Source organism: Suricata suricatta, chromosome 13 (assembly GCF_006229205.1).
Source record: "Suricata suricatta isolate VVHF042 chromosome 13, meerkat_22Aug2017_6uvM2_HiC, whole genome shotgun sequence".
Lineage (NCBI taxonomy): Eukaryota > Metazoa > Chordata > Mammalia > Carnivora > Herpestidae > Suricata > Suricata suricatta.
Genome location: NC_043712.1, coordinates 6,941,030 through 6,955,761, shown reverse-complemented (window position 1 = coordinate 6,955,761; position 14,732 = coordinate 6,941,030). Strand labels below are relative to the sequence as shown.

At 57.4% G+C, this 14,732-nt stretch overlaps 2 protein-coding genes across 4 annotated transcripts in view; one reads left to right on the top strand and one right to left on the bottom strand.

Moving 5' to 3' along the window:
• The first annotated feature begins 3,861 nt into the window (after positions 1–3,861).
• On the top strand, positions 3,862–7,306 carry C13H9orf16 (chromosome 13 C9orf16 homolog). The gene is made up of 2 exons (XM_029919422.1): positions 3,862–4,087; positions 6,829–7,306. The coding sequence occupies exons 1-2, from the start codon at positions 4,009–4,011 to the stop codon at positions 6,999–7,001; spliced, it is 252 nt and encodes an 83-aa protein (XP_029775282.1). The 5' UTR covers positions 3,862–4,008; the 3' UTR covers positions 7,002–7,306.
• Positions 7,307–8,253: 947 nt separating this feature from the next.
• CIZ1 (CDKN1A interacting zinc finger protein 1) overlaps positions 8,254–14,732 on the bottom strand; it is a 15,211-nt gene continuing 8,732 nt past the window's right edge. For all 3 annotated transcript variants that reach the window (XM_029919419.1, XM_029919421.1, XM_029919420.1), the window contains 8 exons: positions 14,356–14,553; positions 13,545–13,669; positions 11,591–11,678; positions 10,998–11,111; positions 10,641–10,796; positions 9,183–9,252; positions 8,915–9,036; positions 8,254–8,598 (listed from right to left, as the gene is read on the bottom strand). In XM_029919419.1, coding sequence (XP_029775279.1) covers positions 8,383–8,598; positions 8,915–9,036; positions 9,183–9,252; positions 10,641–10,796; positions 10,998–11,111; positions 11,591–11,678; positions 13,545–13,669; positions 14,356–14,553 — 1,089 coding nt within the window. In that variant the 3' untranslated portion in view covers positions 8,254–8,382. The remainder of the gene's footprint in view (positions 8,599–8,914; positions 9,037–9,182; positions 9,253–10,640; positions 10,797–10,997; positions 11,112–11,590; positions 11,679–13,544; positions 13,670–14,355; positions 14,554–14,732) is intronic.

Sequence of the window (14,732 nt, the reverse complement as noted above, 5' to 3'; positions counted from 1 at the left end):
CAGTGCTTTGTTTAACTTCCTCTCTATAGAGGTGGGAATATGCCTCTTCCCATGAGGTATCTGTGTGGGGAATATAGGTCTGACTTGGAACATTGTGAGGCCTAATCAATAGCAACAGGCTTAATTTCACATGAGCAGTAGTAGCAGAAGGAGATGCCAGTTTCCGCCTCTCATGGCAGGAGCCGTGCAACTGCACATCTGCCATTTCCTTACTGTGACCGTGTCATCCAGCAAGGCCGGTGCGGCTCCCAGCACCCCTACTTTATCAGGACCCCACGGATGCTGGAAGATTGCAGCTTGGGCAAGAGGGGTGCACAGAGGGTGAGGCAGAGGGTTGTCTAGCTTGAGACTGCGCCAGGCACAGAGGATCAGCAGAGGTGGTCCCCTTTCCCTCTGCCAGTCCCCTGCGGGCCCACTGGTGGGTGGCAGTGTCCATGCTGACCACATTCTGAGTGCTGCCCACATGTCTCCCCTACGAGGACTTCTGCATCACCCGGAGCAAGGCCAGGGGAGGCAAGGATAAGAATGAATATGCTGCCAGGAATCCAGATTCCAGAAGACTCAAGGGCTCCAGCTTATACCCTCCATTTGGCTGGGCCTGACCAGCCCCTACCCACCCCTGTGTATATATGACACACTTCACTCCCTCCCTGTTCTCTTCTCCCCTTGTAAGGACAGACGCTGGAGGGGGCGAGGCTCTGAAGAAACCCAGGTGTATCCACCCCACGGACTTGCACCTTGGGTTGGGGAAGCGGGGAGATGACTGGAGCTCTGAGCAGTGCCGGCCTCAGCCCCCAGGGGGCGGGACAGGGTAGACACCCAGGCCCAGCGGACACTGCTCGGGACTCAGGAGTCTGGGTCAGATCCAGGAAGAGACCAGCTTGCTGCAGGCCTGGGTCGAGGGATGGATGGAGGCCGTGCCCAAGTCCAGAATGGCAGAAGGGCACCCAAGGGACTGCTGGCTAGAACCGCACTAGCTGGCTGAGAGGGCGGAAGGTGCGCCCAGCACCTGGGGCTCGGGCTCCACTTCGGGCAACCGCCAGTTTCTGCCTTGGCCCAAGAAACACGGCTTCCTGGAGCCACCCGGGGCCTACTGGGTCTTCCAGGATCAAACTCTTAGGACACAAATAGGCTTGTGTTTCTTCCTGAGGTCACTGGGTTTTATTGGTTTCTTATTGCTGCTATAAGAAGTTATCACACACTGGGAGCTTAAGACAACACACATTTGTTCTGTTACAGTTCTGGAGCCACAAGCCTGAACTCACTTTCACCAGCTAGAATCAAAGCCGCAGCAGGGCTGCCTTCCTCCAGAGGCTCTGGGGAGAATCTCCTTCTTTGCCTGGGGGTTCTTTCTTCCTTAAGACAGCAGTGTGGCGTCTCCAAATCTCTCTCTGTCTCTCTGCTGAGGTCATCACGTGGCCTTCTCTCTTATCTGCAGTCAACTTTCCCTTGGCCTCCCTCTTTATTTTTTTATTCTTTTTCTTTTTTTTAATAAAAAATTGTTTTTACATTACATTTATTTATTATTGAGAAACAGAGAGAGACAAACCGTGAAGAGGAGAGGAGCAGAGAAAGAGACACAGAATCTGAAGCAGGCTCCAGGCTCTGAGCTAGCAGTCAGCACAGCGCCCAATGCGGAGTTCGAACCTACAAACCATGAGATCATGATCTGAGCTGAAGTCAGATGCTCAACCGACTGAGCCACCCAGATGCCCCTTGGCCTCCCTCTTTAGAGGGACACTTACGATTACATTTAGGGCCCACCTGGCTAATCCAGGGTAATCACCCCATCTCAAAACACTTCATGTAGGGGTGCCTGGGTAGCTCAGGCAGTTAAGCGCCCAACGCTTGGTTTCAGTTCAGGTCATGATCTCATCGTACATTGGATCAAACCCCGCATTGGGCTCTGCACTGGCAGCGTGCAGCCTCCCTGGGATTCTCTCTCTCCCTTTTTCTGCCTCTCCCTGGCTCATACTCTCTCTCAAAGTAAATAAACTTTAAAAAAAAAAAAAAGGCACCGGTGGCTCAGTTGCTTGAGTGTCCGACTTCAGCTCAGGTCACAATCTCAGTTAGTGAGTTCGAGCCCTGCATTGGGCTCGCTCCTATCAGCGCAGAGCCTGCTTTGGATCCTCTCTCTCCCTATTTCTCTGCCCCTCCCCTACACACACTCTCTCTCAAAAATTAAAAAAAATATTTTTAATAACAATTAAAAACTAAATAAGTAAATAAGTAAAAATACTACATGTCAGCACATCTGTACAGGCCCTTTTCCCAAATAAAGTTCCAAGGATAAGGATCCAGGTGCCCAGCCTGGATCCAGCCCACCGCATTGGGCTTAGAGAGGGAATGACAGCAGGGCTATGGGCCAGGGGGACAGAGGTGAACAAGGACCCCAGACGCTGGGCAGCACTTCCCCTGTCAGGGCTGGAGGGAGTTAGGTGGCCGTTTTGTCCTGTGGTCTGGTTTATGGGCCTTCACCACAGGAGTGAAGTGGGCAGAGGGAGAGGCCCTCCCTGGGACCTCAGCACTCCACCAACCCGAAGCGTGCCCTGGGGGGGCAGCTGGGCATTCAGATGGGCATTCAAACTTGTGCATCACGCATCCCTATGCAGGCTCCGCGCATGCGTATTTATATTCACCCGCTGTGTCCACGTGGTATGCGTATCTGCACGTGTCCTGCCAGTCTTTGAGAGTTTTTTTTGCCCATCCCATGTTTCTCCCCTGGTCTGTGGGCTCACACATAGAGTCAGAGCCTGTGATCCCAGGCATGGTTTCACAACTAAGAGAGAAACATGTGCCCGTGTCTTTCTTTGGCTGTCTCATGCTTATAGGGATAAATGTGTTTGGATTATGTCAGCAGGTCCATATATATGCGACCTGTGTCTCTGCAGACCCATGTGCCACATGAAGCTACAGGTGTTTCTGCCCCAGGCAGGGCACGCGGGGCTCTGCCCTCTTGGTTGGTGAAATGCTTGATCCTAAGGAGGGCCTCTAACCCATCAGCCAAAGGCAGATGCCCAGCCTTCTTTGTCAACCCTCCTCAACTGGGTCAAGGCAGGCCTTATCCCCACTCAAGCAGGTTACGGAGAAGGCTGGGCTGCTAGTATGCAAGTCCGCGATGGCTCTGATTGCCGGCTGCGGACTCAACCTCACCTCCACCTTCCTCAGGCAAGATGCCCTGCCCGCAGGGACCACAGGTGTGAGCCCAGGACCGGGCTATTGCAGCCATAGGGCATCCTGGCAGCTACAGCCACAGGAGTCCCAGTCCCCTCTCCCCTGGAACATGGGCCTGGCTCAGTTGGACCCCTGACCAGCATCATACCTCTGGGTCCAGTCCAGGAGCGGCAGTTGCTTGGTGGGAGACTTTCGGCATGCCTCCCTTTCTCAGCTGGTAAAAAAGGGTGGGGGACGATGGCCAACCTTATCCTGAAGCCGCACGCAGCACTGTGTCAACACAGACCCTGACTCACACTGAGGCTGTGAACGTAAATCTGAAGCCACAGAGAGCCTTGAAAGTCACGCGTCTTAGATTTTGCCCACGCGGAGGCGCCAGCTCAGGAACTCGCAGGTCTCCACCTGCAGGAAAGGCACAGCGGAGGCTGCCCCCACCCTACTGCCGGGCTCGCTTGCCCCAGCTAAGGGCCTGCGCGGCCCCCCCTAGGCTCCTCCCTCAGCTCGCAGCCCCGGAGAGCCACACCCAGCGACCTGGAGAGAGGAGGAGCTCGACTGTGAGGCAGGGTGTGAGCAGGACCCGGGGCTCGGGGGCGGAGTCTAACGGCGGGCGAGGGAGGAGTTCTGGCGGCGGGGCGGGGTGGGGGCGGAGCTCTGGCTGCGCGGTTCCGGCCTTGGGGGCGGGGCCTCGGGCGCCGGTCCGCTTTACGCGGCGTCGTTCCACTCTTCCGGCCCAGCGTTCCATCCTGCGGCGCCGCCTTCCGCCCGTCGCCGGCTGTCGGCGCGGGGGTCGCCCGGTTCCGTCGTCGTGCTGCCCTCGCAGCGCCGGAGCCCGCAATGTCGGGCCCCAACGGAGACCTGGGCATGCCGGCGGAGGCGGGCGCGGAAGGCGAGGATGACAGCTTCGGGGAATCAGGTGATCCAGGGGGGGCTGCTGGAGCGACCTTTGCTTTCTCAAGGCTGCCTCTGGAAAGGAGAATCGGGTGGGACTGAGGGCTTGAAGGGACCGCAGAGCCCTCCCGCCCCTCGCTCCTGGTGGGTTGCAGCTGCGGGCGCCGGCCGGGGGTTCAGGGCGAGCACCAGTGAGTGGGTCCCTGGAAACCGCAGCATTGGAGAACCTCGGGCAACCGGCCCCGTTTTACAGATGAGGAAACTGAGGCCGCTTCAGGGTCACTCGCCGTTTTGGCTTTTGTTCCAGCCACTTCTCCAGGTCCTGAGAGGGACGCTCCTGAGGGGGCTGGGCGGATGGGCTGTTTGGGCTTAGCAGAAGGGGCTGTCTGGGTGGGCGAACCCGCCCTGCTGAGTCAGCATCCCCAGCTACCTTTGCTGGTGTGACCTGGAGTCTTGGCGAATGTGACCTGCTTCCAGAGCAGCCTGTTGCTTATACAGCACTGCGGGGACGGGGTGGGGGTGGAGAGAAAACCATCAGCTCCCCTCATCTTTGGGAGCCTCAGTTTCCCCATCTGTAAAATAAGAATAATAATTAGTGTCTCCTGCATTGAGATGTGTCAGGATTAAATGAAAAAAAAAACAAATGGAAAATAGTAGGTTTGAACCACGCAAGTGGGTGAGTGGTTATTATTCTCTTTAGTGTAATAAAGATGGGTTTCTCAAGTCGGAAGGCAGGACCTAGTAAATGTGAGATAAGTATGGAGTCTGCTTTTTGTTTTGTTTGGATAACAGCTTTATTGAGCTATAATTCACATACTATACAATGTATTCATTTAAATTATACATGTCAGTGGGTTTTAGGATATTCAGAGTTGTACATCCATCAGTTTTAGAACACTTTGATCATCCAGGGTCTGCCTTTAATAAAGAGGTAGAGGGCCTCCCACAGGGTGGCAAGTGGTGGGCTGGCCAGTTTTCCCCTGGCGCTGCAGGTCAGCAGCGGCCAGATGTGTGCAGCTGAGCCCACCACAGTGGTGGGAGCGATCTGGAAAAGCCACCTAAGTGTCCCAAGGAGTAGATGTTAGCAGATTCGAGGGACTTCGTACAGTGGGGAGGAGGCTGTCCCAGGCAGAAGGCAAAGCTTAGAACTAGGAAGTGCCTTTGACACGGATAAAGCCAGGCCCCAGTGGTGTGGAAACACTCGCCTCCCCCATCCTGCTTCAGGCCTGTGTCTCATGACACAAATGTGATGATGACCGTCTACTAAGTGCTTGCTGTGGCCAGACCCTGTCTGAGTCCTCAATGTATTTGAATCCCCACAACCACCCAGTCCTTATTCCCTTCCCACAAGATGCAGTCACTTGCTGGGGGGCAGCAGAGCTGGGAATGAAACCCGTGTGCCCCTGCTCTCTCTAAATCTTGGCTATGCCACCAACCAGTGGGAGCACCCCGGGTAGGTCCCTTCCTTCTTGGGCCTCAGTTTCCCCATCTGTACCATAAGGAGGTTGGACTCTTAAGATCCAGCGGAGACTTTCCAGGACTCTGTGAGGTGTGCCAGCTCCGGGCGATGGTGCTTTCCCTGCTGCCCCCTTCCCGCCCCCCCACCCCACTTCCGAATGCAGAAGCACTTGCACCCATATCCCACACTCCTCCAGCCCTGGCCTTTTTCGGACACTGCCAGCCGCCTCCCCTTTGTCCCGAGCTGGCACCTGAATGTATCTGAGTCATGGGCTGGCTCAGAACTGGGTCCGCAGTGGGCACAGGCCCAGCCCTTGGATCCTAAGGGACACTGTGTTGCTGAGAGGCAGGTCAGGAATGGCCGTGGAGGAGGGAGTGCGGGTTTCTGGTGGACACCGGGGAAGGCTTCTTAGGAGAGGCGTTTTGAGCTGGTCCTTGAATAGCTGTTGTGGTTGAGGCATTCTGAGTGGCAGAGACAGGTGAGCAAAGGCAGAAAGTCTAGAAAGTCAGAGGCTTCATTCATTCATGCATTCATTCATTCAACAAGTGCCTAGAGGGCGGCAGTGAGAGTGCCAGGGGGACAGCAGTGAACACAAGAGCTCTGCAGTCAGGCCAGAGGAGAAGGCAGGCGGTGGAGGTTTGCGGAGGGCAAGGAGATCAGATATAGAGGCCTGATCGATCTGAGGCATCAGGAGGTCTCCCCGTGGCAACACCCATGCCAAAACTTGAAGGAGGAGAAGGGGAGGAGGGGGGAGGAAGGAAGACAGAAGAAGGGGCATTGCTGGCTGAGGCAACAGCGCATATTCTAGCCGCCCCCCCCCCCACCCATAGGTGGGCAAAGGCGGGTGAGGAAAGGAAAGGGTTAGGGAGGTGGGGCTAGGGAGGGGGCGGGGCCTTGGGGTTTGGGATGTTATTTTCCCTCCAGGCAGAGGGAGCAAGGCTGGAGGGCTGGAGTGTAGGGTCTGCCTGGGGACTGGGGCTTTGATGGCCCGACTCAGGAAAGGTGGGCTCTGGCCTCCAGGCAGCTGCTGTAGGAAGTGGAGAGAAAACTGGCCCTGGCAGGCCAACGTCTGGCAGACCTCCCCCTGACCACCCTGACCTTAGAAAAAAGGATGGTGCGCTAAGGTATTGTTTCTCCAAAGCCTTTCATTTTTGGTGTCCACCCATTTTTCTGATGGTGACACAGAGGCTCAGGAAGGAGTAGGGACTTGCCCAAAGCCCTTTTGTCCCCCAGGCTGGGAGACGGTGGGGGTGTTTGTGAGCCCCGAGGAGAGGCGGAACATTGGCTCTCTTTTCCCTTCCTCCCAGAATATGCTGCCATCAACTCCATGTTGGACCAGATCAACTCCTGTTTAGACCACTTGGAGGAGAAGAATGACCACCTCCACGCCCGCCTCCAGGAGCTGCTTGAGTCCAACCGGCAGACACGCCTTGAGTTCCAACAGCAGCTCGGGGAGGCCCCTGCCGATGCCAGTCCCTAGGCTCTGGGAGCTTCCAGCCAGCCCCAACCCTGTTTTCCTGGGCGAGGATCTGGCCTGGGCACTCAACACCTGGCTTAGATACCTTCTTAAAGGCGGGCCTGCAGGTTCCCTAGTGGGTCTGCCTGCCCAGGCCACCCTTCTGGTACTCCCTTTGGCATGCCTGGGCCAGCCCCCAACACCTGACATCCCTTCCTGGGGTCAGGTATGGGCCTACGACCCACCCACCTTGCCTGCCTGCCCAATTCCGGGGCATCCCCACTCTGCCCAGGCCTTGAGCATCCACATTAAACAGGTCTCCAACATCACCGTGCCTCTCCTCTGTGCCCCGGGGTGAGGACCCCACTGGCCACTAGAAGTGGACAGGTCAGTGGAAGCATCCCAGGCACTGATGGCTCACGGGCCTGCTACCAGCCGAGGTTCTTGGCTTTCTTGTATTTCTGGACACAGAGGGTGCAAATGAGATAGGGCTGCCTCCCGGCCTGGTGCACTCCTGGCCAGCAGCTGCCTCCCCAGCCCAGCTGAGCCAGACAGCATTCTACATGCTGTGTGACCGAATATGATACACTCAGCTTCTCTGGGTCCTAGGGGCTTTCACTCAGACAGCCAACAGCAGTTCATGCTGTATAACCTTGGGCATCCTCCTCTTGCTCCTGGCCTCCGTCTTCTCCGCTGGCCAGTAACTGGGTTGGTCTGGCTGTGTGTCTCTAAGGGTCTTTCCAAACGGGGAAATAGCAGAATGAAAGAACCAACTCAGCCTCGCCCCCATTCACGGGTGATTCATCTTAGGGCCGCCTGGCCAGAAGGGCGGGACCAGAGGGGCCGGGAGGGTCTCTACTCCTGCACGTCCACGGGGGCAGCTGGACAGAGCGGCCAGCACAGGGGCCCAGAGCTCAGGCCCAGGCCCAGCTGTATGAGCTTCAGCAAGTCACTGGCCCTTGCTAGGCCTCTGCACCTGTTTCTTCACTTGTAATTTGGGGATAACAGTAAGACCTGCCCCCTAGGGTCCAGACTCTTTGAAGACTGAAGCAGATCTAAGTTGAAGGTGCTTTCCTAGCCCTGAAATCCTCATCGAGGGGGAAGCAGACTGTCGGGGAGATGAAGCGCCTTGTGGCCCCAGAGTCCCTGGTTAGGGAACCCATCTTTGGCCTTCCAGCTCGGCCACCACACCATGCCGAAAGCCGACGGGTGCTAGCTGAGGGCTGGCAGGGCTGCCCCCTCCCCTGTCCACCCAGACAGAGAGGCTGCTGGGCCCTGTACAGCCAAACTACCTTCTTTTATTAGATTTTCAGTAAAAACACCAACCATGTCCAAATTTCCACACAGACTTCTAGAAAGCATAGCAGACCTAGACCCCGACAGGACGGGCGTGAGGAGCTCCCTGTCAGGTTCTGAGGCGGGTTGAACGCCGGGGAAGTGGGGGCGGAGGGGGCTGGGCTGTCACCTTGCTGGGGGTTTTCGCTGTGTCCTGGGCGCTGGGCTGGGTGGGCATGCGGCCGCCAGAAGTGAACAGAGCGGTCAAGGCATTCCGGGCGTTGATTGCACACCGGCGGCTCACGGGCCTGCTGGTAGGGCTGGGGTTCTTGGCCTTCTTGTATTTCTGGACACAGAGAGTGCAAGTGAGGCAGGGCTGTCTCCCCACCAGGTGTGCTCCCTGCCAGCGGCTGCCGCCCCAGCCCAGCTGAGACTGCATTGGACACGCCGTGACCCTGTGTGATGCACTCATCGCCCCGCGCCCGCACTCTGGAGCTAACAGCCTGCTGGGCCTCGGCAGCCTCCCCCCCCCCACCCCCAAGAAGGACAGCAGGAAGCTGGGCCCCACCCCTGCTCTGAGTCCCTCTGTGGGCAGGGCCTCCTACTGGGGGGCTGAGACCTTACCTATCAGCTAGACATGTGGGGCAGGAAGCCTGGCTCACCTGCAGGTTCTCGAAGTGGGCCAAGGACTTGCAGTGGGAGAGCTGCGCCCCCGAGTTGCTGTGGTAGAACTTGTGGCAGATGCGGCAGATGTACCCCATCACGGGCACCAGGAAGTCCACGCCTGTAGGACGCAGCATCTGTGCGCTCATCCCCCCAGGCCAGGCCAACCCGGGTCACACCCTCTATAGGGGCCCATTTGCTCACCCACCCTCTGAGTAGGAGGAAGGGTAGTGATGAAGAGAGGCGGCGTCAGGGCTCGCGTCTTACCGTATGCGGTATTGGGGCTGTACGTCTCTGAGCCTTTCCACTCCTCTATCGACATATCTCTGGACCTCACCTGGAAACAGGCATGTGTGGCCTCAGCGCTGGCTTCCCCTGGACTCTTCAACACTGCTCCCTTGATTCCCAGGAGGATGATCCCCAAGAGATTGTGGGTGGCCTTCTCTGTTACTTTGCACATGCCGGTCCTGCCAGATTGCCCTTCCCGAGCTATACGTTTTGGGTTCAGCCCCATCAGTCCCCTCCTCCAGGAAGCCCTCCTGCTTCCACAGTGGCCATAATCCATGCCAGGAGTGCCCAACACCTCCCAAGTGTTGTCTCTGAATTCCATAACAACCTTCTGCGCTTCACTCATTTGACAGAAGAGGAAACTGAGGTCCAGGCCCATTAGCTCACTGGCTCACGGTTTAGGGGGGAGCAGGGTAGTTAACCCTGGTGGGCCCCAAGCCCTTGTGACACTCTTAACCACGCGCCCCCTGCCAGTCTCCTGAATTCCCATTGGATGTCGCAGTGACCTCCTCAGGTGATTAAGGACCCTTCGTCTCACCTGCTGGACATGAGCCCCTTCCAGACCTCGCCATCTGATTCCCGCATGGCACCCCACCATGTTAGTAGCGCCCTCCTCCACTTGCCAAGCAAACCAACGTGCCTTCCGAGAGTGACAACCACTCCCATTTGCCACCCCCACCTGGGGCTTCGGCCCTTCCTTAGAGCCTGAGTTGGGACTATTAGTTCTAAGCAGAGGAAACTGGGGCTCAGAGAAGTCGAGGGGCTCGCCTGAGGTCACACCACTGCTGACTGCCGAGTAACTGCCTCCCCTCAAACCTGCTAAGGGCTGGAGGCCAGCCATGCAACCCTCCATCCACAGCCCCCCCGTGATGCCCCTTGGGCTGCCCCCCACCCCTGGGCTGCAAGGGCAAGCTCTGGAGGGCAGGACCAGGCCTGAATCCCCACGAATCCCCACATGGAGCGCCAGGGCCTGGGGCCTGGCTCAGAGCAGCTGCGGTGTTAGGAGCACGGGCTCTGGCATCTCACTTCCTGGCATCCAAGTCGGTGAGTCTGCCAGGAAGTGCTGGTACATACCTGGCATGCGGTGACTGCTCAAAAAGTGTCGTCTGCTATTGTTATCATCATCGTCATCTTATGCTGATGCTTCCTCCCTGCATAACTCCCTCCATGCCCTCACTGGCCTAAGACACCCTTTCCCTTCCTCAACCCAGATCAAGGTTTTAGCCAGGCTTTGAGGTCCTCACCCATGTAACCGCCTGCCCGTTCCATGTCATGGAACACAGCCCTATTTGTACTAAATCGTGGTATGCATTCATGCTTACAAATGCCAGCACTGTGCCCCCTGGCCCCTGGGAGGTGGGGCGAGGTCCCGCCTGGGCTGGGAGCCCAGCCTCCAGCCTGCCCTCCACCCCCACCCCTCCGTCGGCCCCCAGGTACCTGTTTGCAGAACTCTTCCTCAACCTCGATCTCTTCTTCATCTTCCTCCTCCTCCTCTTCCTCCTCATCTTCATCGCCCTCAAAGCAGCCCACGGCGTCCACTGTGATGAAGTGGTCCTCATCTTGACCGGCTATCTCCTTCTCCAGCATCTTCAGCTGCCCAGGAGAGTGGACCAGGGCTCAGGTCAGCTCTGGGCAGCCCAGGCACCACACCACACCTGCCCCACAACTTTGAGCATCCGGATCCCTCTGGACCTGCTGTGAGTTCAGGCTAGGATAAACCTCAGCTTGCTGTGTGGCCCTGGCCAAGACTCTGTGCCTCTCTGGGCCCATGTCCTGTGAAGGAGCTGGGGTTACCTCCTTGGCTTTGTCCTTATGCCCCTGGGACTTCACGTGCTCCACAAACTTGCGGGGGGTCTTGAAATAGCGGTTGCAAACAGTGCAGAAAGGTCGCAGGGATTGCTTGGCAATCTGGGGAAAAGAGAGCAGGCCGAGTAGGTGGCACGCAGTGTCCCCAGCTGCAGCCAGGCTGTGCCCGGTGAGGTCTCCTCCCCCACCTGCAGGCTAGCACATCTGTAATCAGCTGGCTGTGCTCCGCCCCTTTGCCAGAACATGGGCCAACATATCCGCTCCCTATGCTGTTGGCTACAAGATGGGATGGCAGATGGCAACAGGGCAGAGGTAAGACAAGACGGGGAGAGAGAGTAGCCGCCAAGGGGACCCCCACCAGCCCCGTGGCTGAATGGTAGGGTGAGATGGTGCTTTGCCCACTTGGACAGCTGGAGAAACTGAAGCCCAAAGAGGAAACCGAGAAGCCACGCCTGTGAGTTACGGCCATCCAGAGACAGAGGCTGCCATTTACTTCCCATCCCCAACCTCAGCTCCCTCCTTTCAACCCCAGGCTTGGAGACAGACGTGTGGACACCTTGGCAGCAAGCAGGCTCTCGTACCTTGTGGTCCTGAGTCCTGCGGTGCTGAATCAGGTCCCCCATGTAGTACACCTGGCAGGTGTTACACCAGCGCCGCGGCGGCGGGTCTCTGGATGACGGCAACCAGAACAAGTACACGGAGTGGGACACTGCTCTTGTTGGAGAGACAGCCGCTCTCACAAGATGCTCCCCATAAATGCAATCCAGTCCCAATGGGGTCTTTTTTAGAAACTTAACAATGGTTCTGAGATTCATCTGGAAGAACGCTTAAAAATAATGACCAAGGAAACCTGGGAGGCAGGGAGAGATTGAGAAGCATCTGGGGTCCCAGGAGGCCCACAGGGCCGTGACACAACTTAGCCTATCTGGCTTTGAAAACTCTCGATCCTTCCATTTGGATGCCTTGTTGTTCCTGGAGCTGTTCTTGCCCCTCCCCCTATTCCTGGACCTGTCCCCGTCCCAGTAAGCCAGGGTCCCCTTTGATGCCCCAAAGGGCAGTCACCACAGCATTTTCTACAAGGGACAAGAAGGACCAGATCCCTTCTTGGGCCCCCCTGGAGCGCGGTGAGCTCTGGGAGGCCAGGACTCCAAGCCAGAGTCCCAGGGCCCGCACAGGATTGGCCCAGAGTTTCTGATTGGCCTCAGGGGGCCAAGGTCAGGATTCAAGGGGAGACATCATCAGGAGACAGTCCAGTGAATCTCCTGCACCTACAGCCTGTTAACAGATGGGCCACATCTTTCTACTTTACTTGTGTCACGAGATCCCAAGCTCATCCTGCAAATGGCAGTTTTGAACCTGTTCTACCTGACGTTGCATCACACCCGTTTCCACATTCTCAGAATTCCCTGCCGCTGTCCTGTTTATTAGCTATTCCACCAAGTGGACAAGCCTGACCTAACTAATCCCACAGGTTTGGATATTCTAGAAAGTTTCCAATTAAAATTTGTCACTATGCCATTACTCTGCAAGGAACATCTTTGTGAGTCACCCTTCTCCTGTGTTTATGATTATCTCACCAAAGTATAATTCCTAGGTCTGCGAGCAGGGGGAGGCTTAAGGAGCACAACCACGTAGGGAAGTTCTCAAATAACCGCCTAATGGAGACGCCGCTGCCTCTGGAGAAAGCGCTCTGTCACCCAGAGTGTGCAGGCAGGGAGCTCCGAGCTGTGGCCCTCTGTAAGGGGCTGAGTCCCCAACCACTGCCTCGGGGCCTGTCCAGTCTGTGAAGGAGTTTGATTCGGCCTCCACAGGCTTTGTTTCATTTTGATTCCGCACTAGCTGCTATCATTTTGAAATTGAGAGGTTTCACCTACAAAACTGGGTTTCTAGATTCTCTGGAACAATTAGGAGACCTGGAGCTGAGGGGCAGCTGTTCTGTGACAGAGCCCATGTCCCCCAGCATGGCCTGAGGGAGCACCAACCTGCCTTCCCCCCTTCCCTCACCCCCCACAGGGCACTGAAAGGTCTCGTACCTTCCACCAGGGCTTCTTAGCCCAAGAGCTAGTTCTGGACTCCAGGAGAGCACATATTTTGGGTCAATGAAGCCCTTATGGCAATGAAAAAGGGGGGATGCAGTGTAGCTGTCATGTAAGGCCACAAGATGACTGATCCTCACCATCGTGCCCCCACCCTGGCTGGGGTCTGCACATATGCCAGGGAAACAGGGGTCTGTGCCACAACCCACTTCCTTCCCACGTGGGTGGTCCTGCTGTTTCTGCCTGGGTGGAACCTTAAGAGACCATCTAGTTCATGAAGTCTTACACTGCATCCTTCACCAGGCCATTTTACAGATGAGGAAAACTGAGGTCCAAGGCTAAACCATTAATGGTGCGAAGAGGCCTCTGGCAGAGGGCAATGCTGAACCCAAAGGCAGGCCGGGAAGATGGCAGACTCAGGGCCTCTCCCAGCCTTACCTGGCCTGCAAGACTCTCTACCTCCCGCCCCAGGACAGAGCCTCCGAGATCCCCCACTCACTCATCCTCTCTCTCCAGGACATCCCGGGGTACAGGCAGCAGGGACAGGAGGCAGGCTTGGCTCATGTGCTGGATCTCCCCGAGCCGCTGCTGGTGCTGGGCCCCCGACATGTGGTCCTGGAACTCCTGCAGCCACAGGAGCGAGAGATGGGCATGACCGGAGCAGTGGGCAAGGGCGGGGGCCCGGGGAGGAGGCCTCCACCCTCGGCTTCTTGGCCACCCCTTACAACAGCCCCGTGTGGGCCACGGAAGGACGGTGGACTGAGACACCGAGTGAGCACACAGCAGCCGGAGCTTCTGCTCCTTCTGGAGACTGTGTGGGCCCCTCAGAGACAGGGAGCAGTCCGATTAACCCCCGGGTCCCATGACTCTGCTCCGGATGGCAGAGGTAACAATAGCAAGTTTAATAATGTGAGCGTACTGCTGTTGTGAATGCCCTGCTCGCTCAGGGCGGTGCCTCGGGCTCGTGATTTCACTGTCAAGTCACTGAATGCTTGGAACCTCCCAGTGAGGTGGCTTCTAAGTGTCCCTTCATCTGATGCTGAGAAAATGGGAGTCCTAGGAGTAGAATTCACCTTCTGAGGTCTACGCGGCTAATCAGGGCTGATTTATGCCGGGTCTGTCGGACTCTAGGACCCTAACTTCTTGGCTGGTCAGGAACTGTTTTCAGGGCAAACCACAGCCACCTGGGATGGTGCTCACGGGGCCCTTGTGGCCACTCAGGCACCTAGGGGAGGCCCGGGCATCCCCGACGGACACCCTCCCCGCTGCCCAGCGGCCCTCCCCCCACACCGGGCCCGGCTGGCAGGTACCTGATGGCTGCTGCAGTTGGCCTTGCAGAGGTAGCAGAAGAACTGGAGGGTCTGCTTCGAGGGTGTGCTGGCGGAGGCAGGGGTGGCGGAGGTAGAGTCGCCAGTGCGGGGCGCGGGCGCGAGGGGGACCGTGCTGAAGGCGCGGCTGTCGCTGCTCTGCAGGATGGTGACCTTCAGGGAGCCCCCGGCACCCCATACCTGCACCGGGAGCAGGGGCAGGGCTACCACCAGCTGGGCATCTGCAGTGGCCCAGGCCCTGTGCTCAATCCCCGTGAGCAGGGCCTTACCGGGCATCTCCCAACATTCCGCTTCACAGGTGGGGAAACTGAGGCGCTGAGCTGGCAGGTGACTGCCCAGGCTCACAGAGCTGGGGCATA